At 41.3% G+C, this 23,403-nt stretch overlaps 1 protein-coding gene across 11 annotated transcripts in view; it reads left to right on the forward strand.

Moving 5' to 3' along the window:
- The window catches only part of LPAR3 (lysophosphatidic acid receptor 3), a 116,381-nt gene that overhangs the window by 30,516 nt on the left and 62,462 nt on the right, over positions 1-23,403 (forward strand). For 5 of the 11 annotated variants that reach the window (XR_008513899.1, XR_008513903.1, XM_054532139.1 and 2 more), the window contains one exon: positions 3,585-3,707. The exons of the other annotated variants lie outside the window; for them this stretch is intronic. Coding sequence is in view for 3 of the 5 variants with exons in the window: in XM_054532139.1 (XP_054388114.1) it covers positions 3,585-3,707 (123 nt within the window). In the remaining 2 variants the exon portion in view is untranslated. The remainder of the gene's footprint in view (positions 1-3,584; positions 3,708-23,403) is intronic. 11 annotated transcript variants of the gene reach the window in all.

Here is a 23,403-nt window from a genome sequence, read left to right on the forward strand (position 1 = left end):
AAGTTTCTCAGCCTGCAGCTGAGGAGCAGCAGTGCGTGATAACTTAAGACCAGCCTCTTGTTTCTTTGGGCTGGGGCAAGGGGAATCGCTATAACTCAAATGGGAATTACTGTAACTCATATTACCCATTGGCCATTCTCCTTGGAGTATACATTAGTTCAAATGCTTTCTGGCCTGTGATTATACCCAACAGAGCGGTTAAGTCTGTTTGCAAGCTTCTAAATGGCAGAGACCAGGTCCAAGGCATTATTAATGCGGTATAAAAGGAAGACCAAGGCTTTGCAGTCAGACCAGCTTTTGTTCCAGTCCAGGCTTTATGACCTTGGGCACATAGCTTCGCCTCTCTAAGTCTTAATTTCCTCATCTGTAAAAATGAAGATTATATCCATCTCCCAAGATTAAAAGAGAAAGCACTGAGCATGGTCTCTCATATACAGGAAGTACTCCTTAAATGCTGGTTGCCCTCTTTTCCTCCTAGATAAAAATTTAAGTATTGACACTTGTGTAAACATGGGTGCAAATGTATATTCTGGTAAAAGTGCAAAGATAGATTTCTAAGCCTTAGGTGACTTAGAGATGTTATACACACTTTTCTTACATGCTTTCTCTTTTCCTGGCCATGGGCCTTTTGTTCCTCCCTTCGTCATTCCTCCTGCAGGTACTGAGCCTCCCCTTTTCCGGCCTTGATGATCCTTTGTTCCTCATCCTGGATTCTGTATTTGTGGAGGAGTCACCCGGAGCTCAGTCCTGCTATGGATGGCAGAAGTGGTGGTGGGGCTGGGGAGCTATCTGCATAAGTGCAGAGACTTTGTGCTTTTACAAACGGTGGACTAGAGGTACTTGGAGCACAGGGTTCTGTCTTTGAATCCTAGTCCCGCTTTTGTGAGTTCTTGTGACCCTGAATAGATTGTCATGTTTAAGTTTTTTTCATTTATATAGTGGGGATAATAATTACTTTTCTACCTGTCTGCATGGATTGTTGATGGGTTCCATTAACTTATGTATGTGAAAAAGCTTTGTACCCTATGAAGAGCGTATAAACATTGGAATTAAAGAGGCAGGGCATCCAGATGTGGGCCACCCCAGGCAGGCCCACTCAGCTCTGGCTATTGGGGGTTAGTGGTATCTCCACAAGCATGTTTTGAGTGCTAAGGGGGCACTGCTGCAGTTCTTCCATATTCCTCTCTCCCGTCCTCTGACATCATACTGGACTTCGAGGAGGAAATAGCATCAAAGGTTGAGAAACTGCTCTGTGGGGAATATGAGAGGAAGACAAATTTCAGGACTGAGGTTACCCAACACTACATGATCGAAGGCATAGGGCAAAGTTCCGAAGAAGCTTTAATTTCGTGTTGGAATCACCTGTACTGTCTGCGCATCTCAATTCTTAGTGGACAAACACAAACAGCTGGCCACCCATCCCACAGGTCAGGAGGAGAGTGCTGATGGCAATGTTGGACAATGTATTGGGTCCACTTATACCATCCTCACTCACCTGTGCCTTCTTGCTGACTTGGGTCTCTAGTTTACTCTGCAAAGTTCTAAACTGACCCAAGGCATTGCCCCCCCACCCCCAAATTAAGCTAGTTACTTAATTCAGTCTGAAAGATATTTGTTGCTCTCTATCTGTCCTGGCAGGCCAGCTGGGGGGTGGAGGAGGAGATTTAGTACCATTGAGAGGAAGTTTCTGACATCCTGGGTTATACCCACCCCCCTCTTCATCACCCCCAGTCTTATGTCCTCCTCTTTATTCCTCTTCCTTGGCTGGCCTCTTGTCCTGTCTATCTACAACCTTCAATTCCTCCCTTGCCCATGACCCTTGATACTGCCCTACTCCCATTATTCTGTTACCCCTCCTCAGATGTGAATCATTTGTATACCTCAGGCTGGGCCAGACTGGGTGTCACTCTGGAAAGCAACCTGCCCAGCACAGTCTGCCCCACCCCTTCCTGAGGATGTTCATCAGCCCCTCTAATTACTCATCAGCTAGTCCTGTGTCTACATTGTTCCCTGGGACATTAAGCTGGAGCTTCTACTAGCCCTGGCCTTGACTCACCCATGTGCAGATTGACCAAGGTGTTATCAAGGGATGGCTTGGCAGGTGGCGTGGCTGGGTTGGAGGGCACATTAGCCCCTCCATAAGTGCACTAGTTGGTCCAAAGGCCTTCCAAGCAAACATGCAGTCTAAATAAAAGCAGTGTATTTGCTTTATAAATGCAGCTTTAAGGCAAGCCCCTGGTCTCCCCTTTTAAACCAAGCTGTCCCAAAGCACATCCTGTGTAGAAATTCTGGAGCTGCCCCCAGACAGACTCAGACCATGTAATTCAAAGATAGGCAGCGAAGTCTATCAGCAGCATTAACTCCCTAAGGAGGTAGAAAGCCAGAGTTAAGGCTCAAAGCCATTGGCAGTGACTAGTTATAGAAAACCAGAGCAAGGGATCAAGTATAGAATTTATTGGGAGCACATCAGTGAATCATTTACCTCCTGCCCTGCTTGATTTTTAGTAAGTCAGTTCTTTGAATGGGGTTAAGGAAGGCCTTTCTCTGGACAAAAACTATCACATGGGTCTGGTGAAGAGAAAATAAGTAGTATAATCTTTTTCTATATCTCCATGGCATTAGGATTGAAATCTCAATTTCTTCCTCTCTGTCTCTCTCTCTCTCTGTGTATATATATATATTATACATCATCAGTCTTTATTCTGAGAGGAAGTCATAGACGTTATTCTCCATCATTCTTGAAAACACTCCAGCATTAAAAAAAATACCTAGCACTCTGTCCTCCTATATAACCAGCATACACCCATCAAATCAGGAAATGGACATTGGTACAAAACACTATCATGCAATCCACAGAGCCCGTTCCTATTTCGTCAGTTATCCCCCAAATGTCTCTTCTACCTGTCTGATCTAGGATTCATGTTACATTTAGTTACCATGCCTCTTCTGAAACGGTTCCTCAGACTTTCCCTGTTCCTAAAGTGCTTGCAGTTGTATAGGTCCTACATGCTGTAGGGTGACTCCCAACCTGGGTGTATTGGGTATTTCTTCACAGCCTGACTGAGGTCATGCGTTCTTGGCAGGAATCCTTCAGAAATGAAACTTGGCTCTTCTTAGCTTCTCACAACAGAAGGCACATGGTGCCAACCCATCCCACCGCTGGGATATTGACCTCAATCACCTGGTTATGTTGGTGTCTGCCAGATTTCTCCACCTTAAATTCACCAAAGGTGTTTGAAAACACCTTTGTACTAGTGTTTGTGGGGAAGTATTCTAAGGTTTGCAAATAGCCTGTTCCGCGTTAAACGTGTACCTACAGAAACTACCATTTATTGCTGGCGTCTGCCTGCATCAGCCACCTCTGTGAATGTTGCCAAATGGTGATTCTTTTTTTTTTTTTTTTTTTAAGACAAGGTCTCACTCTGTTGCCCATGCTGGAGTGCAGTGGCATGATCTTGGCTCACTGCAGCCTCAACCTCCTGGGCTCAAGTGATCCTCCTGTCTCAGCCCCCCAAGTTGCTGGAACTACAAGTGCACACCACCACACCTGGCTTATTATTTTTTTTTTTTTGTATTTTTTGTAGAGATGGAGTTGGGTTCACCATGGTGCCCAAGCTGGTCTCGAAATCCTGAGCTCAAGTGATCCACCTGTCTTGGCCTCCCAAAGTGCTGGGATTACAGGCATGAGCCCCCGCACCCAGCCTCAGGTGATGATTCTTTATCGCCGTCACTCTTTCTACATTTGTTAGTTGGCATTCTACTATAAGGAAGAACTTTATTTTTCTGCTTTTATTAAGAAGTGTTCATGGATTCCTTATGTATTCAATAAGTTGAAGTCTCACGATTGTTTTTTATTTTAATGCTCAAATTGTGCTCAATTTGGCCAGCGGGGACCCCTTGGAGCTGCCTCCTGTGTCCTTTTAACACATCCCTATTATTCATTGAGCATTTCTTTGTTTTCTGTCTCCACCAGATCATCTTGTACTTTCTTTGACCTAGTTAGGCCTCCCTTTTAGTAGAGAATGGTACTTTTGTCTTATTTATATTTTATATATTTAAGGCATACAACATGATATTTTCATGTATTTATCTTGATAAACATAGATGTAATGAAGTGATTACTACAGTCAAGCAAATTGACATGCCCATCATAGTTACCTTTCTTGTGTTTGTGATAAGAGTACCTAAAATCTACTCTCTTGGCAAATTAGCAGAATACAATATTTATTAATTTTAATTTTTTTAGAGACAGGGTCTTGCTCTGTCCTACAGGCTGGAGTGCAGTGGCGTGATCATAGCTCACTGCAGCCTCTAACTCCTAGGTTTGAGCAGTCCTCCTACCTCAGCCTCCCAAGTAGCTAGGACTCCAGGTGCTCACCACCATTCCTGGCTAATTAAAAAAATATTTTTTAGAGGAGGGGTCTTGCTGTGTTGCCCAGGCTGGCCTCCAACTCCAGCCTTAAATCATCCTCCTGCCTTGGCATCCCAGGTGCTGGGATTACAGGTGTGAGCTACCACGCTCAGCCTCAATACAGTATTAGTAACTGTAGTCCTTGTGTTGTACATTAGTGGAAGCAGGGAAAAACAGAAGATGTAGATTAAAAGGTATGAAGTTGCAGTTATGTAGGATGAATAAGTCTTGAGATCTAATATACAATATGAGAATTGCATTTAGACACCAATACATAGAAGGTTGATGTGCCCATTGTTACTGGGGTATCATTGCTTCTAGATCTCTCAGAGGACAGAGCTAGGAAATATATGTGTATATGTGTACACACATTTATAAATTTTTCTGTATTAGGCTGTGTATTATAAAATCATGATTCATACTTATACCTACAATTTCAGTCTAACACCCAAAGAGCTTTCTGTTCTTCCCCCTTTATATGTTTGTACATATCTTCTCTGGCAGTTAGAAAACCTGACTCTCATTATCTTCAATATTTTTGCTTATTTGCATAAAGTAACCAGTCTTCCAAATGTGAAGGTCATCCTGCCTCCTCTGTGTCCACCACCTTTGCTGCTGCCTCTTGTCCTTGGCTGCCAGGCCTGCTAGCCTGTGTCTCTATGTAGCTTAATCATCAGTCTCCAGTCCCTCTAGCTCACAGCTCTTCCCAGCCATAGCTCGTGCCTCTATGTACCTCCCCAAACTCCCCAGCCTCACGTTGCATTCCCAGCTACATGCTGATTGCCCTGTTCTGGGGAAGGAAGAAAAGAGAAGGGAAAGGAAGAAAGAAGATAGGAATGGAAGGAAAGCAAAGAGGAATAGTGTATATATTTTAAAGTCTTATTATACATTGCCAAATTGCCTTCCCCCAAAGTTCTATCAGTTTACATTCTCACCAACATGTTATGAGGGTACTATTTTCCCCACATTCTTGCCAACGCTGAGTAATAGCCACTTGTTTAAATGTTGTCAATCTGATAGCACTCCACTTTTAGCTCTATTACAGCTCTGCCACACTTAACCCTGTATTATATGTCTCATCTCACCCTCTAGGTCAGGATTTCTCACCTTAGCACCACTGACATTTTGGACTGGATACTTCTCTGTTGTGGAGAGCTGGCCTGTGCATTGTAGCATGTGCAGCAGCATTCCTGGCCTCTGCCCAGTAGATGCCAATAGTACCCCCCTCCCCCAAGTCATGACTGATGCAGATGTCTCTAGATCTTGCTAGGAATCCCTGGAAGGAGGAGAGGATTGGCCCTAGATGCTCTAGATAATGAGTTTCCTGGGGGAGTTTTGCATCTTTATACATGTCTTCATGCACCTGTCTTTGACTTACATATGGTGAACAGTGAGGGAATGTTAGCTGGACAGGGATGAGAGGAATAAAAGGTTAGGTAGAATCCACTACAACAGGACCAGTGGAACTTGTTCACTGCAAGTATGCAACTTTCCACAAATGCAGATTCCAGGAACATCCAACAGAGGGAAGTGAAGAGGAATGTCAGCAAGGTTAACTTTCCATGGATTGCTACCAGGTTATTACTTGTATTTCTGAGTTCGTTTTCGCCCCAGTTTCGTATAGACAGACAATGAGGTCTGTGGCCTATTTCAGCTGATATACTCTATTTTGTTGATGGGGAAAGTAAAATGCTTTAGGAGAAGGTGTTAATTAACATCATTTAACATTGTAGAGGTAAACTGAGTTTATTCTGCGCTTTCTCTGAAACAGGCAAACTGACGAATGGTTGCTACTTTCTATGATGTATTTAGAGTTTTACTCTGATATTTTCATTTGATTATATGGATTTTCCCCCATAAACTCTTATCAAAAATTCTAAGGAGAGATGTGCTTCAAGATTTTTATTGACATTTACCACAATCATTATGTTAGAAATGCAAAATGCTTGTTCCCCGGTGTCACAAAGAAATAGCGCTTGAACATAAATTTAATTCTCTCAGTAAGGCAATTTTTACTTTCTGCGGAAAGGGTATACTCACCAGCAGTCTTGTCATGAGAGTACACCAAACAAAGGAAAAGCAGACATATTTATCCCTTACACATTTGGGTTGTCCTCACTGCTGTGTCCTGCATCCATTGGCCGGAGCCAAACCTCACAGTCTAAACTGATACTCGATTTGCTAAGAGCCTAAAACTTTTTTAGATAGGTAAAGGCAAGGGTGAACAAAGGAAAAGAGGAAGTTGCTTACGAAAGATTTAAAGAAGTAATAACATTAATAACATTTCCAAATAAGAAAGGGGCATAGGCTGTGAGCTGCAACATGCCTGTGAGCATGTCCAACAGCCACATAGGATAGGGCTTAACAAAGAGTTATTAGCACAAAGCAAGGAGGCTTGAAGAAAGTTTTTAAAAGAAACTATTATTTCTAACATTTATGATTTATTATTTAACAAGAAGAGAAACTTTGAAGAGGAACTTTTTACTTTCTGCAATTATATTTCTTCTAGATTCAGTAAATGTTTGCAAAAGGCATTAATGTCATTACGGAGAACAAATCTACGTCTTTCATTTCTCTGGGGGTCAGGTGGCAGAGACTTTGCTTCCAAAAAGAGGCTCCAGTGGTCAGTATTGCTTAAAAAAAAAAAAAAAGCCCTGGGCCAGAAGGATGAGGGCTGGTCAGAGTGAATCAGTCCCCAATTTCTAGATTTCTTCTCTGTAAAACGGAGAATGCTGCACTGCCCATCTCACTGTGGGATCAAATGGGGAAAGAGATGTAAACTTTGAAATTTGTTCACTAGTATATCAGTGAATGTGTTTTGGTGGATTACTCCAAGATCCTGATGGAGTGGTTTAGAGGAAGTGTGGTAATATAGTAAGAATGTTAAACATTAGGTTTTCAACCCAGCTGGCTAAACCCCTCTTTCCTGATTGTACACATTCATCTGGGACTCTGGGACTAAAAGGTAATGAAAAACACCAGCTAGTGACTCTGACTAGAGTGGTAGAGGAGAGAAGGCTTTGGCTTTGGGGTGTTATTGTGGTGACCCACCCAGTGTGAGGGAAAGGATTCTTCCTTTGGTCTCCTCTTCCCCGTATTCTCTGTTGGGGTCCCTTTTCCCCAGCCTTTTGGGAACAAGCTCACCCTGGAGCTCAGTGGACTTTCTCTGACTCTTCTAGACCTTGGAGTGGACTGGGGCTTTACATTTGCTACGTCATTCACTTTGTCCCACTAACCTGACAAGTTAGATCTTATCTCCCTTTTACAAAAAAGGAAATTGAGGCTCCATTTCTCAGATCCCACTGATAATAACAATAATTAAATTAGAACTGTTTGTTAGGGGCTATTCTAAGCACCTTCTTTAAATCTCTTAACAGCCTTAGGAGGAGGTTACCCTTATTATCCCTGTTTTGTAGATGAGGAAATTAAGACAGAGAAGATAACTAACTTGTTGGTAAGCAAGGCTTTAAACTCAGTCTGGCTAGCTCCAGGGCCATGCTGTTTTGCATGTGAATATCTATTTTTTTCTAGCACCATTTTTTATTATTATTATACTTTAAGTTCTAGGGTACCTGTGCACAACGTGCAGGTTTGTTACATATGTATAGCACCATTTGTTGAAGAGACTGTCTTTTCTCCATTGTGAATTCTTGGCACCCTTGTCAAAGATTGGTTGATTATGTATGTGTGGATTTATTTCTGGGCTCTCTAGTCTTTTCTGTTGGTCTATATGTTGGACTTTATGCCAGTACCATACTACCATACATAGCTTTGTAGTATGTTTTAAAATCAGGAAGTGTGAGGCCTCCAGCTTTGTTCTTCTTTCTTATGATTGTTTTAGCTATTCAGGGTCCTTTGTAGTTCCAGATGAATTTTAGGATTTTTTTATATTTCTGTAAAAAATGCCATTCAGATTTTTGTAGGGATTGCATTGAATCTATAGATTGCTTTGGGTAGTATGGACATTTTCACAGTATTAAGTCTTCTGTTTCATGAACATGAAATGTATTTACCTCTATTTGTGTCTTTAAAAATTTCCTTATCAGTGTTTTATAGTTTTCAGTGTATAAGTCTTTTTTCTTTCCGATTAAGTTTATTTCTCAGGGTTTTATTCTTTTTAATGCTATTGTGAATTTAATTGTTTTCATAATTTCCTTTTTTGGATTGTTTGTTGTTAGTGCATAGAAATAAATGCAACTGATTTTTGTATGTGCATTTTGTATCCTGCAACTTTACTGAATTACTTTATTAGTTCTAATGGGTGTTTTGGTGGAGTCTTTGGTGATTTCTTCATATAAGATCATGTTGTTGATGAACGGAGATAATTTTACTTCTTTGTTTCCAATCTGTATGACTTTTATTTATTTTTCTTGCCTAATTGCTGTGGCTGGGACTTCCAATACTATGTCGAATAGCAGTGATGAGAGTGGGCATCCTTGCTTTGTTCCTCATCTTGGAGCAAAAGCTTTCAGTTTTTCACCATTGAGTATGATGTTAGCTGTGGGGGCCATGCTCTTTAAATACTCGGCTCACCTGCTTATCTGCTAGTGTTTGGACCTAAATCCTGTGTTCTTCTGCTGCACTGCATTGCCTCTCTTCTCCTCTCCCTTCTCTTCCCCCTTTCCAATCCTGCCTCCCTGCTTTGTTTCAAGCTACAGCAGAGTGAATGTGGTACTGTCTTAAGCTTAGTCACTACAGCACTGAGCCCATACTCAGGCAGGGGGAAATTCTTTCTTGGACTATAGTTATTTTAGTGTAGTTACAGGATGATTTTGTCACCATTCCTTGTTAAATTGAGGTGTTAGAGCATGAACAGTTGATCTCCCAGAATGCCAGTTGTATGTTTCACCGAACTTTTTAGAAATTTTGAGTTATACCTTCTTGGGAAGTGCTGTCTGCCATTTATTGAGTGCATCCTGTGTACTAAGCATTTCCTTAAGCACTATAGAAATAATTGCTTTAATTTAGTCCATCCAACAATCCTATACAGTTGTCATGATTATGCCAGTTTTAGAGAAGGAAAAAGTTCTGGCCAGATCAGCAGTGTGCCAGGTGAGAGCCACTGCTAAAAGTGATGTGCCTGCATCTGGCCCAGGTCCAGCTGATGCTGAAGCTTCCCCTCCCCTCCCCTCCCCTCACCATCCTGCCCCTACCGTGCCTCACAACCTGCCATGCTTTCCTTCAGCATGCAGGTGACCCCAGAACTCCACAGGTCTGACTGTCCCTTCTCTAACCTCTGTTTTAAATACTCACTCTAAAATGTCCTTCTGTTCTTTGTTCTGACAAACATCCACTATTCAGTGGACAAGTAGAAACAAGAAAACCACAAGAAAACTTCCCATTCAGAAGAATTGAAGACAAGTAACAGGGGCCTAGAAATGATGAAACCTTGCTGGACAGGAATTATTAACACCTCCCTACCCTGGCAGTGGAGTCAGTTCCATGGTTGGTCCATGCTTCCCCTCTCTGGGTGGGGCCTCCCAGAAGCCTTGACTTTGTCTTTGTCCCCTGGGAAGTCCTTCCTTCTTCTGTACCCTCTGTGGCCACATCTGAAGGGTGTGGAAATTGTGTACTCCTTGGGGGAGAATGAATGTGGGCCTTTCTGGGCCAAACTGTGGCTTCCCTGGCACTACAATTCCTTATAAACTTGATAGACTTCTAGTCAGTTCCACAGGTCAGTTACTGCATCCAAATCCCACTCTGGGTCAAGCTCTTAAGCATGACTTATTTTCCACCTTGCATGCTTGGCTCATCTCTCTGCCTCTCTTCAGTAGTGTGTACTCTGAGATCCTCTGCAGCATAGACTTGGGTGGGAAGATGCACCCATACTCTGATCATTACTACAGACCTGCCTGGCATTGTCCCTTGCAACAGTTTACTGAGAGGTCTTTGAGATAGGCTGCAAGTGGTAATACTATTTTCTACTGTTTGGAGCTACACGGGCAATTGACTTTTCTGATTCTCCAGGGCCCTCCGTTTCTGGACACTGTCCATTCCTTTCCACCTTTGCTTACATACTTGCAAAAAGTCTTGCCTGAGCTCATCTCTTTCTTGTCTCCCTTGCTAAAAGCTGCAAGGAGCAGCCAAAACAAGCTCATGTTCTGGTTCTGTTCAAGCAATTCTCCTGCCTCAGCCTCCCGAGTAGCTGGCATTACAGGCATGCGCCACCATGCCCAGCTAATTTTGTATTTTTTAGTAGAGATGGGGTTTCTCCATGTTGGTCAGGCTGGTCTCGAACTCCCGACCTCAGGCAATCCTCCCGCCTTGGCCTCCCAAAGTGCTGGGATTACAGGCATGAGCCACCACGCCCAGCCCATTGTGATGTTTTGATACATGTACTATATAGTGATCAGATTGATCAGATCAGAGTAATTAAATTGCTATAAACATTTCTGAGTGTTTATTTTCAATTTCTATACATATTTTCTTGTTGATGGAAACTAGTCCGTGGACTACGTGGATTTAGGCTGCCCAAAGGCTTTTCCCTACTGGGTGTTCAAAGTGGATCACAGGTCTGTTTATGTTCCAACTTGCAGGTAGGGAAAAGAGCACGGAGGAGGGCACCTTCATCGTTTTGGGGCTGACCTGGCAGTAGCACACTTCATTTATGCTCACATTCTAGTGGCAAGAACTTAGTCACACAGCCACCCTAGCTGCAAGGAGGTACAAGGAGGGTGGAAAACCGAGTGTACAGTTGGGCGTCCTGGTGCCCAGCTATAAGCCCATTACTCTGTAAGAAAAGGAAAACGTGGGCTGGGCACGGTGGCTTACGCTTATAATCCCATCACTTTGGGAGGCCGAGGTGGGCGGATCACGAGGCCAGGAGACTGAGACCATCCTGGCTAACACGGTGAAACCCTGTCTCTACTAAAAATACAAAAAAGTAGCCGAGCATGGTGGCGGGCACCTGTAGTCCCAGCTACTCGGGAGGCTGAGGCAGGAGAATGGCATGAACCTGGGAGGCAGAGCTTGCAGTGAGCCTAGATTGCGCCACTGTCCTCCAACCTGGGCGACAGAGTGAGATTCCATCTCAAAAAAAAAAAAAAAAAAAAGAAAGAAAGAAAGAAAGAAAGAAAAAAGAAAAGAAAGAAAAGGAAAATGTGATTTAGCAGTCTGTCCTGCAGAACATAAAGCTAAATAATAATACAAAGAAATAATTACAAAAGAAGTCACAGGGCAATATGCAATTATGGGCAAATGAGTTAGAACAGCTGTGAGTTTAGTGTCATACCACCCATTGCATGACTTTTTAGAAATGGAGCCTGGGGTCCTGCAGCTTCTTCAGTGTAGCCTGAGGGTCGAGTCTAGAGGTTAACCATGCAAAGTTCAAGTGAGAAGAGGCTAAGAACCATTCTCAGTGGGAAAGTTCAGAAACCAGATTCCTAGGTTTGGAGCTGAGTTTGAATTCACAAAGCTATGTCCAGAGTAATTGGTCAGGAGCAGATTCAAAGGCAGGGAACACTATAGTAGTCAAGACTAGGCCTCAGGTAAAGTGGCTTCAGCAGTCTACCCTGAGCCCAAGAAAAACACCAGAGAGAGGGAGAGTGAAGGATCCTAGCCAGTGTAGTTTGGACAGAGGCTTTCCAGTTCCAAACCATCCTGCCAACTTGCCAATGCTTCGTTACAAACAACCCGGGGGTCCTGAAGTCACCATGATTTTATCCTCTGTGTTAAAATCCTGGTGTTTAAAGTTGAAACTTTTTTCCTTATGGTGGCCCCACTATCTTCCAACAGCTGAGCTGAGATAGGTTGAAAATTCATTTGAGAGTGCATACATGCTGCCCTCATGGTGCCTTTCTTCTTGTTTTAGCTCCAAGGCACATTGGGTTCCTGACATGCAAGTGGTAGCTTAGCATGAAAGAGAGGGCGTGAGAAGTGTCGGGGCTTGTGGTAATTATTTGGGGTCATCCACATAGAGGAAATAATTTAAGCAATAATATTTTTGGTAGAAGAGAATTTAAAGGGAAAAGAAGAGAGGGCTGAGAACCAAGTCTAGAAGTGTCTGCAATTCAAGAATGGTGGAAAAACAGGAGACAGGAATACTGAGGAGATTGGGAAAAAACAGGAGCGTCAAGCCATTGAGGTGGCAGGAGGGGAGTTTGAAGAAGGGAATAACTATTGTCAACTTCCACAGTGAAACCAAAGAAAATAAGGACTGTAAACAGAAGATTTGGGAATTATTCAATCAAATTGAATACTTTAAAAAAAATTTCTGTCAGATTCTGTTTGTGGTTCAAAAATCAGAGAGAAGGATACCAGCCCTGCTCCTAACAAATTTAGAAGTGAGGTTAAGTCAAATATTTAATAAAATATGCTGAATGTCATGTGAGGTCACAAGTATTTCTCAGCCTTTTTTTTTTTTTTTCAAGAATACCCTATACTTGCTTTCTTCTTCTGTATCATCCTAACATTGTTCAACACACTTGTCATCAGGTTTCCAAATCCCCTTATAACCAACTAACTGAAAGTAACCAACTAACACATCGACCAGAGATTTGTTGTGTATCTACTTACTACATGCCAGTGTACTGGACATGAGAGGCACAATCATGAGTCAGAAACTGTTCTTTTCCTTAAGAAGCTCATGGTCTGGTGGTAAAGGCTGACACGTAGGCGGAGAATGCGTATACAGTGCAACGTCAGGAGACTGCCCACCCCACCCTGTGACTGAGAGTCCGAATCTAGTAAATAAAAATCCATTTTAGGAGCATCAATGTAACATTTATAAAAATTCCAGTTGTACAGATTACAGAGGTTCGAAAGTTGAGCGTTGCCTCTGATCTTCCCCAAGCATATTTGTATTCAGATTGGGAGGAGCAGGTGAAGGAACAGAGGTTAAGAATGCTACAGTGAGATGAGGCTGTGGAATATGGAAGAGCTTATTCCTGAGCCCCCTTCTCTGTGCTCTGAACCCCCAAGCTGCTTTGTCTACTTGGGGACTATGTCTGACTTATGTTCCCAGAGTCTAAAGATCATCTGCTGTGATAGTAGTTCCACTAAGGCTGCAGGCAACAGAGCTTTTCTGAGAGCAACACTTACCTGACATCCCCCATGGCTGGCCAGCCACTGGAAACACCACTGTGTAGGATGAACCATAGTGCACACCTAAGTGCAGCTCTGTAGCTACATTTGCATTGCTTTTGCCTTGCATCCAGCTGCAGCTTCCCCTTGGCTCAGGTTGTCATTACCTTACCCCTTGCCAGACATCATAAGAAAAGTCAATTGCTTCCTTCTCTGTAGTGTCTAAATTCAAATGTGGCTAATCCTTAGAATTAAAATGTAAATCCATATCATGTATGAACTTTCCATGGTGCACAAGGCTGGAATACAGTTAGAGTTGGAACTGATTCTGAATGACATTGAAGGACATTTGTGAGGTAGACTCCAGTATGCAGTAAACCATGGGTAGATCACTCATTATTGAATCACTTACTATCTGCAGAGAAATTTACTAGGGTTTTGGTATTTGTGCAGGGACATTGAGGACATCAAAAGAATTGTGCTACTGGTCCATGCCCTTGGGAATGTGATATATTCCCCTTTCTTTCTCTGAGAGTTGTTATATTTATAATTAGGAAAAGTGTACTAGATCATTCTAAAATATTTAAGAAAATCCATAACATGTATGACTTTTCAAATAACAGTTTTTGTTGTTATTACAATGTACTTTAAAAGACAACTGTAGAGTTCCACAGGCAAGAGGTGATATAGTCAACCTGGTAACTGGAGCGACGGGGAGGGGATACCGTTTACAGAGTGAGGGCAGAGATCGTAGAAACCAACAAGAGATGGTACAATGTCCCCGAGCTAGAAGCAACAAGGAGTGGTTAACACCTCTCAACCTGAAAGCTAGAGGAGGGAGAAGGGGAGGCTACCTGTATATAGAGGGATGCCTGACAGTGGTTAACCCAGCCAACCTACAGCAACCAGGAGGGGAGGAGGCAGGAGAAATCAGTATCTCAACCTCACCCTCCTCCCACCTTCCAATCTCTTGCTGTTCCTCTCATTGGCAGAAGCTGGAAAGCAAGGAAGCAGTCCCTAAGGGCCAGCCCTGTAGGATACAGGGTAGGGAGGGGAGCTGGAAGATGCATGTGATGAGATTAGGCACCACATTCAAATGTGTGTTATATTCATTTACATGACCTGGCTACCTTTACTACCAGACAGACACGGGGTAGGAGAGGGAGGCAGGCAGGAGAGGAGGGGTATGAGGTATGAGCCTTCCTCTCCAGTGATGGATGCTGCTTCCTGACCAAGGCATAGCGTTCTCGAGGAGCCCCTCTGGCTTGTTTGTTTAGCAGTAACAGTGCTCTTCTTTAGTATCTTTGAAGCCTTGATTAGAAGAATTGTTTCCCGCTACAGCTGCATGCATTAAAAATATTATTTTCCTTCCTATGTAGAGTTTGAGGATTCAGACAGGCACTAACCTGGGTGTGTATGATCTCCAGAAGCAAGAAGGAGTTGCTGTAGGTCACTGTTAACCTGTTGCTGGCAACAGGATTATTTGGAACAAACCGTATGGAGCAAGAGACTCCTGACTGTTCTTCTCAGGACAGGAGACAGGAGACAGGTTATGAACAATGGAATGAGAAAGGGAATATGGTACCACAGTTGGATTAGGACAGATAATTTAAACCAAAATTTTGTCTGTTGTGAATTTTACAGTGTAAAGAAATAGAATTTCCTTGTCATGAGAATTTGCCTTAGTTCATTTTCTGGTGCTATAAAAGAGAATACCAGAGACTGGGTAATTTATAAAGAAAAGAAATGTATTTCTCAGAGTCTGGAGACAGGGAAGTCCAAGAGGTTGGCCCTAGCATCTGGCAAGGGCCATCCCATGGTAGAGGGGTGGAAGGGAGAGGCGAGCATGCGAGACAGAGAGGAAATCTGGCCAAACTCATTCTTTTTTATCAGGAGCCCACTCCTGTGATAACAAATCCACTCTCACAGTAACAGTGTTAATCCATTAATCCACCTCTTAAAAGTCCTGCCTCTCAGCACTGCTGCACTGGGGATTAAGTTTCCAACACGTGAACTCTGGGGGACATATTTATACCATAGCAGAAGTCATTGGTATAAACAAGCACTTGGAAATGTCTCAAAATATATTTTTGCATATGACAAGGTCCCTTGTATAAGAAGAATATCTCTTTCAGCTATGAATGTTCACACTTTAAAATTTGACATTCTTGGCCGAGCATGGTGGCTCACGTCTGTAATCCCAGCACTTTGGGAGGCCAATACAGGCAGATCATCTGAGATCAGTAGTTTGAGACCAGCCTGGCCAACATGGTGAAACCCTGTCTCTACTAAAAATACAAAAACTAGCCGGGCATGGTGGCGTGGGCCTGTAGTCCCAGCCACTCAGGAGGCTGAGGCAGGAGAATCGCTTGAACCAGGCAGGTGGAGGTTGCAGTGAGCCGAGATCGTACCACTGCACTCCAGCCTGGGTGACAGAGCTAGACTCCGTCTCAAAAAAAAAAAAAAAAAAAATTGACATTCTCAACCCCTTCAAACAGTAAAGCTACTGAAATGTGATTATACGATGGTCTAAGGCTTATTTGCTGTATAATAGATCATGTCCAGTTATATTATGTATAAATAATATTAATTTTAAGCATTTTGATTAGCATCTTTTACTTTTTTTGTCCTTTTATGTGTCAAGGGACAAAATGTATTAGTCATCTTTCTAGCCTAGTGAGTTAGACAGAGATTAAAATTTTATATAAAGCAAACACAAGTAAGGATTTGTGTTATGTTTGGATAAACTAAGTCAAGGAATTTGCTGATCCCATAAATTCATCTGTCACCTCTTTTATTTAGTTCAATTCTGTATGTTTTCATGTTTGCTTTCCTGTTTAATGAATATGCTTAAGACAGTCTTCGGCCATCAGGAACATCTGGGGAACAATATCTTTGATTCTAGTTGTTTGTTAAACAAGTCCTAGGGTAGAAGCTGTGTGTATATACCAAGACCTTCTGTAAACCCCACTTGATTGGGAGAGAACAGTAGGTGAGCCCCCGACGTGCCACGGGCTGTCCTCCCTGCCTAAAGGGCTCCGAAACTTGCACTGACACAAGAACCTGTTTATTCTGCTAAGCTCAGGCTACAGTTTTCCCTGCGTGTTGCCATCTCTGAGCTGAAGATGACCTGAGATGCTTAAGCTTTGCATTTGTATTAAGTATTTTCCCAAGCACACCCATTGTACGCTTGCCTCTCTGTGGCTTCTCCTCTTGGAACCTCTACTGACCAGTATTACGGAGACCAGTATTGTTGCTACGTGAAACAGGATCTAGATCAGAGCAATTTTAGGCGTCCGAGTTTAAGATTTGTTCTAAAGAGGCTGGGCACCATGGCTCGTGCCTGTAATCCCAGCACTTTGGGAGGCTGAGGCTGGCAGGTCACTTGAGGTCAGGAGTTCTAGACCGGTCTGGCCAACATGGTGAAACCCCGTCTCTACTAAAAATACAAGAATTAGCTGAGCATGGTGGCGGGCGCCTGTAATGCCAGCTACTCCAGAGGCTGAAGCAGGAGAATCACTTGAACCCGGGAGGCAGAGGCTGCAGTGAGCAGAGATCGCGCCACTACACTCCAGCCCGGGTGACAGAGCAGAGACTCGTCTCAAAAAAAAAAGTGTTCAAAAGAAGCAGAGTAACCAAACCCAAACTTCAGCAACACTGAGAGTTTAGCTTTCTCAAGAGAAATGATCTAGAGTATAAAGATACAGAAACTGAATTGTAACCCTACCCTTAACAAGCACCCCTCTAATAAACATATTCGCTTTATCCAGGAATATCAGAGGCATCTCATTCTCAGTTACAATGTCTGTTTAAATTTGATCTTGAACAAATTGCCACTCCTCTGTGTTTTTTTTTTTACCATGTCAAAGAATAAAGTAACTGCTTATGAAACACAGGGGCTTTATTTATTTTAAAATTAGTGTAGTAGAGTCAACAACATGCCTCCTCTTTAAAAATTATTTTTAATATTTGTTTATTTACAGAGCAGTCTTCTATATACAGAAACATTGAACGGATAGTACAGAGAGTTCCTATGTTATACCCCCTCCCACACACAGTATCCCTTACTATTAAATCTTACATTACTGTGGTATATTTGTTGCAGTTAATGAACTGATAGGGATATGTTAATGTTAACTAAAATCTGTACTTTGTTTAGATTTCCTTAGTTCTTACCCCTGTCCTTTTGGTGTTCCGGGATCCCACCCAGGATCCATGTTCTATTTAGTCATTATGTCTCTTTAGGCTCCTCTTGGCTGTGACAGTTTTTCAGATTTTCCTTGTTTTTGATGAGTAGCAGTTTTGAGGAGTACTGGTCAGAAATGTTGTAGAATGTTCCCCAGCTGCGGTTTCTGTGATGTTTTTCTCATGATTAGCCTGGGGTTCTGGGTGTTTGGGAGGAAGGTCACAGTAAACTCTGATTTACTCTCCGATCTTCATCTGAAGTAACGCATCTTATCAAGATTACAGACTAGCAACATGACTTATCACTGTTGATGTTGACCTTGATCATCTGGCTGAAGCAGTGTTTGGCAAGTTTCTCTGCTGAGACGTCACTAACCCCCCCACCGCCCGCCCCATTTCCATATTGTGCTCTTTGGAAGGAGGTCCCTATGTACAGCCTACATATAAAGGAGCTATGCTCCCCCTCCTTTACAGTGGAATATCTATATTATTTATTTGGTATTCTTCTGCCTGGGAGATTTGTCTCATCTTTCCATTTATTATTTTTTTCAATCATTTATTTATGTCAGTATGGACTCATGGATGTTTATTTATACTTTGGGTTATAATCCAATACTACTTTATTTTATTACTTGGATTGTTCTAGCTTTGGCCATTGGGTCCCTCTTTTGAAGTATTATTCAAAGAGGAATCTTTGTTTCTGGTGTTCATACTAATAGAGAGAGGTCTCTATTATGAGACTGTCCTTCAGAATGACCCTGACTGGTCTGCTCAGGTGAGCTGCTTTTCTGGAGGTAGGGAACCCACTTGTTATACCTCTCAGCTTGCAGGACTTGGAGCCAAGTCTCCCCAGAGGAATGAATGAGTTGTGAGACTCAAATTAGAGAATATGCAGAAGAAGCATAAAGTAATAATGCTCAATTTGGGTAAAGGTTAGGGGGCATGTAGGCATGAGTGCACAAGCATTACTTCATTTAATTCTACGTTTAACAAGTATTTACTGAGCGCCTAATGTGTGCTGGGCATTGTTGCAGGCACCATAACAACATACGTTCTCTGCCTTCCTAAGCATACCTTCATCAAAAACAAGGAAAATCTGAAAAACTGTCACAGCCAAGAGGAGCCTAAGGAGACATAATGACTAAATAGAAGTTGGGGAGATAGACTGTAACCCAAGTAGATAGTTGAGGTGTAGAGAAATACTGTGGAGAAAAATAAAGCAGGGTAAATGGCTTAAGTGCCGCAGGGGTTGGAGGCATGGGGTGCTCTTTAGAGAGTGGCGGGGAAGGGGTCCCTGAGGAAATGAATTTGAGCAGGAATGAGGTAGAGAAATGAGCCCCCTGGGTATCTTGGGGAAAAGTCTTCTGGGCAGAGGGAATGGCAAGTGCAAAGGCCTTGAAACTAATGGCTAAAATGAACCTCCGGGATTTCATGTGGATTTAAATCTTCCATGCTATCCTGATTTTGCCATTAACATGAATTATTAAAAGGAATTCAGTGAACAGACGTGATTGCTGACCCAGGATTGGTTGCTAGAGTACCAACTAACCTAACATCCACCTCCCATCTGGATAGAGTTTCCTAAGAGGAGAGGACTGGTCTACATTTGTGAACCATAGAGAAAGCAGATATGCGCAGTATTGACTGACCATGTCTTTGATGTACCATATTTCTTCTAGGAGGAAGAAGAGATTGTTATTGAAAGCCAGCTAAAAGGCCAGGCAGCAACTTGTCTCGTAAGATGTAGCTAGAAATAAAAGCTACTTGAGTGGTTTTCAAATGTCTTAATTTTCATAATTGTTTCCACATTCTGGGCTGGCTGGACATTTTTTTCAGGGAAGCAAGTTTGGAAGAGTCTAAATGAAAGCTTTGCTCATGAAGTTTTCATTTGGATTCCACATATAGACTTTCTAAACCATCATTTTATGAAGTCTAAAATTACTGAAGTTTGAAGTTGTGGTAATTGCTCCAAAGTTTAGCATCTTTTGTTTCTAGGTTAGAACTATCAAACCCTCTAAACCTTTAGTATAAAAACAAACAAACAAAAAACAGCTTGGGATTTGACAGAAGTAAAGTTGAGCAATGTTAACCTGATCCTGAAATTGACCATATTGTATCCTACTTACCATAAAAGTTGAAAACATATTTTCAGAAAAGTGTCTTCTACCCTTCTCAGGGTTAAGAAAAAAAAAGAAAAGGCCAAAGGCTATTTAAAATGCCCCCTGTTTTTTATAGTATGGGGTAGTCTTTTAATGTGATTTGATCAGATCATTCTATTTTGGTAATTCTATAACTCTTGTAAGTATAAATATAGTCCTTGGTTCTGTCTGGCATTTCACATGCCTGTGGAGATAAAGTATAGTGTTGCAGATAAGAATGCAGGCTGTAGAACGAGGCTGCCTGAATAGAATCCAGCGTCTCCCACTCCTAGCTGTGTAACCCTAGGCAAGGGTGCTTCGGTTTTCTCAAATGCATAATGGGTGTAATAATAATATCTACATCATTGTTGGGAGGATACCGTGAGATAATCCATGTAAAATGCTTAGTTCAGCACCTGGCACAGATAAGCACTCAAATATTAATAATGAAAAATAGTAATAATAAAGTAGAGATATTAAGTAATGTACCTGAAAACACTTAGTTAATAGGTGACAGAGCTCGCTAATTGTCATACTTAGTGATTGATGTATAAGTCAGCAAAGGCATTTCACAGAATCTTTTCATTTTAGACATGGAAAAAAATAGTGTAGGACAGAGATTCATTCATTCATTCAACAAATACCGATCCTGTAGATATGAGCATAATAGGCAGGTTCCCTGCTCTGCTGGAGTGGAACGGTTTAGGGGTGGGAGATGGACAATAAATTCTCAAACGCAAAAGAAAATACTGGGTCACAAGCAACTGGGTAGCTCTGATGGAGGTAAACAAGGGCTCTCTGAGAATGAGAGCTGTGGAGCTATCTTGAACTAGTAAGAAAAGTATCTTTGTGGAGGGGACATTTAGACTAGGACTGAAGTAACTGATTAATTTGTTGAAAATCACAGAATCATATTTTAAGGATTAAGGGAGGCCAAGAGATAATAATAAATCAGTCATTTGTTATAAACTTGCTAAAAATTTTTGGTAATTTCTAGCTAAGACAATATGATAATCTGTAGATAATGTGTACTGGGGAGATCTGTGGTGATGGCATTAGGAAATGTTTTATAGGAGAATTGGTGAAAGCTACATCCTGGTGTGGTCAGGGTTTAGCAAGTCAAGTTTTGGTTATGTGAAGATTAAGTAGAAAACTATTTTATTTTTGTTGTCACTGAAAAACCCTAAAGTGTGCTGTGCTCGTAAGAATAAACTGAACATATGCAAATCTTTGAGGCTTTTCCTTTGAACATTAATTTTGATTTTTCAAAGCCATAATTGTAGAAGAAAGATAGAATACATTAAGTAGAATATATGCTCCTAATTAAAAGTCTTGATTTACTTATTACAGAAAATGTGGTAGACGGAAAAAATTAGAAAGAATTTTTTAAAAATGACTCACAGTTCCGCCATTCTTAACTATTTACATTTCGAGATTTTTTTCATTATCTTTTTCTATATAGTCAACACAAATAAATTTTTGTTATGTGTATTGTATATTAAAGCAATGACATGGGCTTTTTCTTGTATTACCGCAACTTCATAGTGAGTATGTTTTTCATGGACTGTATAGTATATTCCATCCTGTGCAATCTTTTTCACCAATTTCCTATGCGAAGTTTTTTTCTCTCATTGCCTGTTTCTCTCAAAAGTAGGATCTGGAGCCAGAGTGCAGTGCTGCTTAGTGGGAGTTCTGGCTAATCATAGTTTTTCTGTGATGTCTCAACTTTGTAAGACAAATTGCTTTGCAGTCTCAGGGCAATTTTTGCTAAAAACATGTCTTAAACTGTTTTGGTTGTGACAAGGGACAGTTGAATTTGAAGATTTTTGAAGTAAAAATCATTGAGGTTTTAGTGCTTGATATCATGAAAAATTCAACCACATGTAAGAAATAAAACTAAAATGTTAAGATCCTTCAAAATAAAATTAGGAAAATTTGAGCAGTATTTTTGTAGTGTCTTAATTCCAATGTCTTTGTGACATATTCATCTTTATATTTCTAATAAATTAGTCAAAGATAATATAACTTTTAAATTAGAAATGTTTCTCTTAGATATATAGAGCATGTAACAAAGTAAAATATATACGTTATTTTTAATTAGAAAAGACACATAATAATTGTGTTATTAAAATTTCCCATGTGGTGTCCTAGTCTATTCCTGTTGCAATAATAAAAATACTTTAGGTAATTAATAAATAACAGAAATTTATTGCTCACTATTCTGGAAGCTAGGAGGTCCAAGATCAAAGCATCAGTAGATTTGGTGTCTGGCGAGGGCCTGGTCTCTGCTTCCAGAAGGGGGCAAATGCTGTGTCCTTGAATGGTGGTGTGGCAAAAAGGGTCTCACGAGTTCTCTCAGGCCTCTTCAATAAGGGCACTAATCCCATTCACTTCCCAAAGTCCCCACCTATTAATATCACTGCAGTTAGGGTTAGGTGTCAACATGAATTTTGGAGGCACACAAACATTCAGACCATAGCAAGTGGTTCTCGGATTGTTTGTCTTGAATTTCTGTATACTTCCAACATGGTTGAAAGCTGTATTTCTCTTTAAATATTTAAATTGAATTTCACTAGATTAGCACCTTGTATTTAACTCTCATATGCTGCTGGTAGAATTAAAAATACGATCTCTCAGGCTGGGTGTGATGGCTCATGCTTGTAATCTCAGCACTTCGGGAGGCCAAGGTGGGCGGATCACCTGAGATCAGGAGTTCGAGACCAACCTGGCCAACATGGTGAAACCCTGTCTCTACTAAAAACGCAAAAATTAGCCGGGTGTGCTGGCATGCGCCTGTGGTCCCAGCTACTCAGGAGGCTGAGACAGGAGAATCGCTTGAACCCAGGAGGCAGAGGTTGCAGTGAGCCAAGATTGCACCACTGCACTCCGGCCTGGGCGACAGAGCAAGACTCCATCTTGGAAAAAAAAAATACTATCTCTCTTAAGTGCAGTTTGACAAGATGTATCAGAAACCCTTAAATAGATTTATATCCTTTACTTCAATTTGAAATCTATGGGTTATTCCTAAAGAAAGAATTGGTTAGATATATAAAGATTAATGCACAAGAATGCAGCCTTGCTTATAAAAGTGAAATACAGGAAGCAACCCTAATGTCCAGTATTTAGGATTAGTTAAGTAAGGTGTGGCCTATTCATATAATAGAATATTGTGAAGCTATTAAAATTATACTATATTTTTAATTTGGGGAAATTATGATATAGTATAAATATATGATATCATGAATTTATTTGATATTTACAGTGAAATATTGGTGACTGTCTGCCAAAGAGAGTAATTTTTATTTTGTCATTATGAAAATTGAGTCTTCCTTTCTTGTAATTGAAAGATACTGGAACCATTTGTCTCTTGAGACTACTCCCAGTTTTTTTTTAAGCATATAAAATGATATTTACCTCCCATTTGCTATGGCTGAAAAGCAATATCTAATTCATGTAAAAGTATCATTATACCATTAAAATATAAATTAAAAAGAAGACTGAGATACATTTCTATTTTGTACTACTTAATATTGTTATCTGGTCTTCTTGATTCTGGTTGTGGTATTAGATTTCAGAATTTTCAGGAACTTTAAAATCTGGGGGCTTCTACTGAGCTTTTACTGTCACAGCTCCCAGAGGGCTGCTCAG

Source organism: Pongo abelii, chromosome 1 (assembly GCF_028885655.2).
Source record: "Pongo abelii isolate AG06213 chromosome 1, NHGRI_mPonAbe1-v2.0_pri, whole genome shotgun sequence".
In the NCBI taxonomy this organism is placed as follows: domain Eukaryota; kingdom Metazoa; phylum Chordata; class Mammalia; order Primates; family Hominidae; genus Pongo; species Pongo abelii.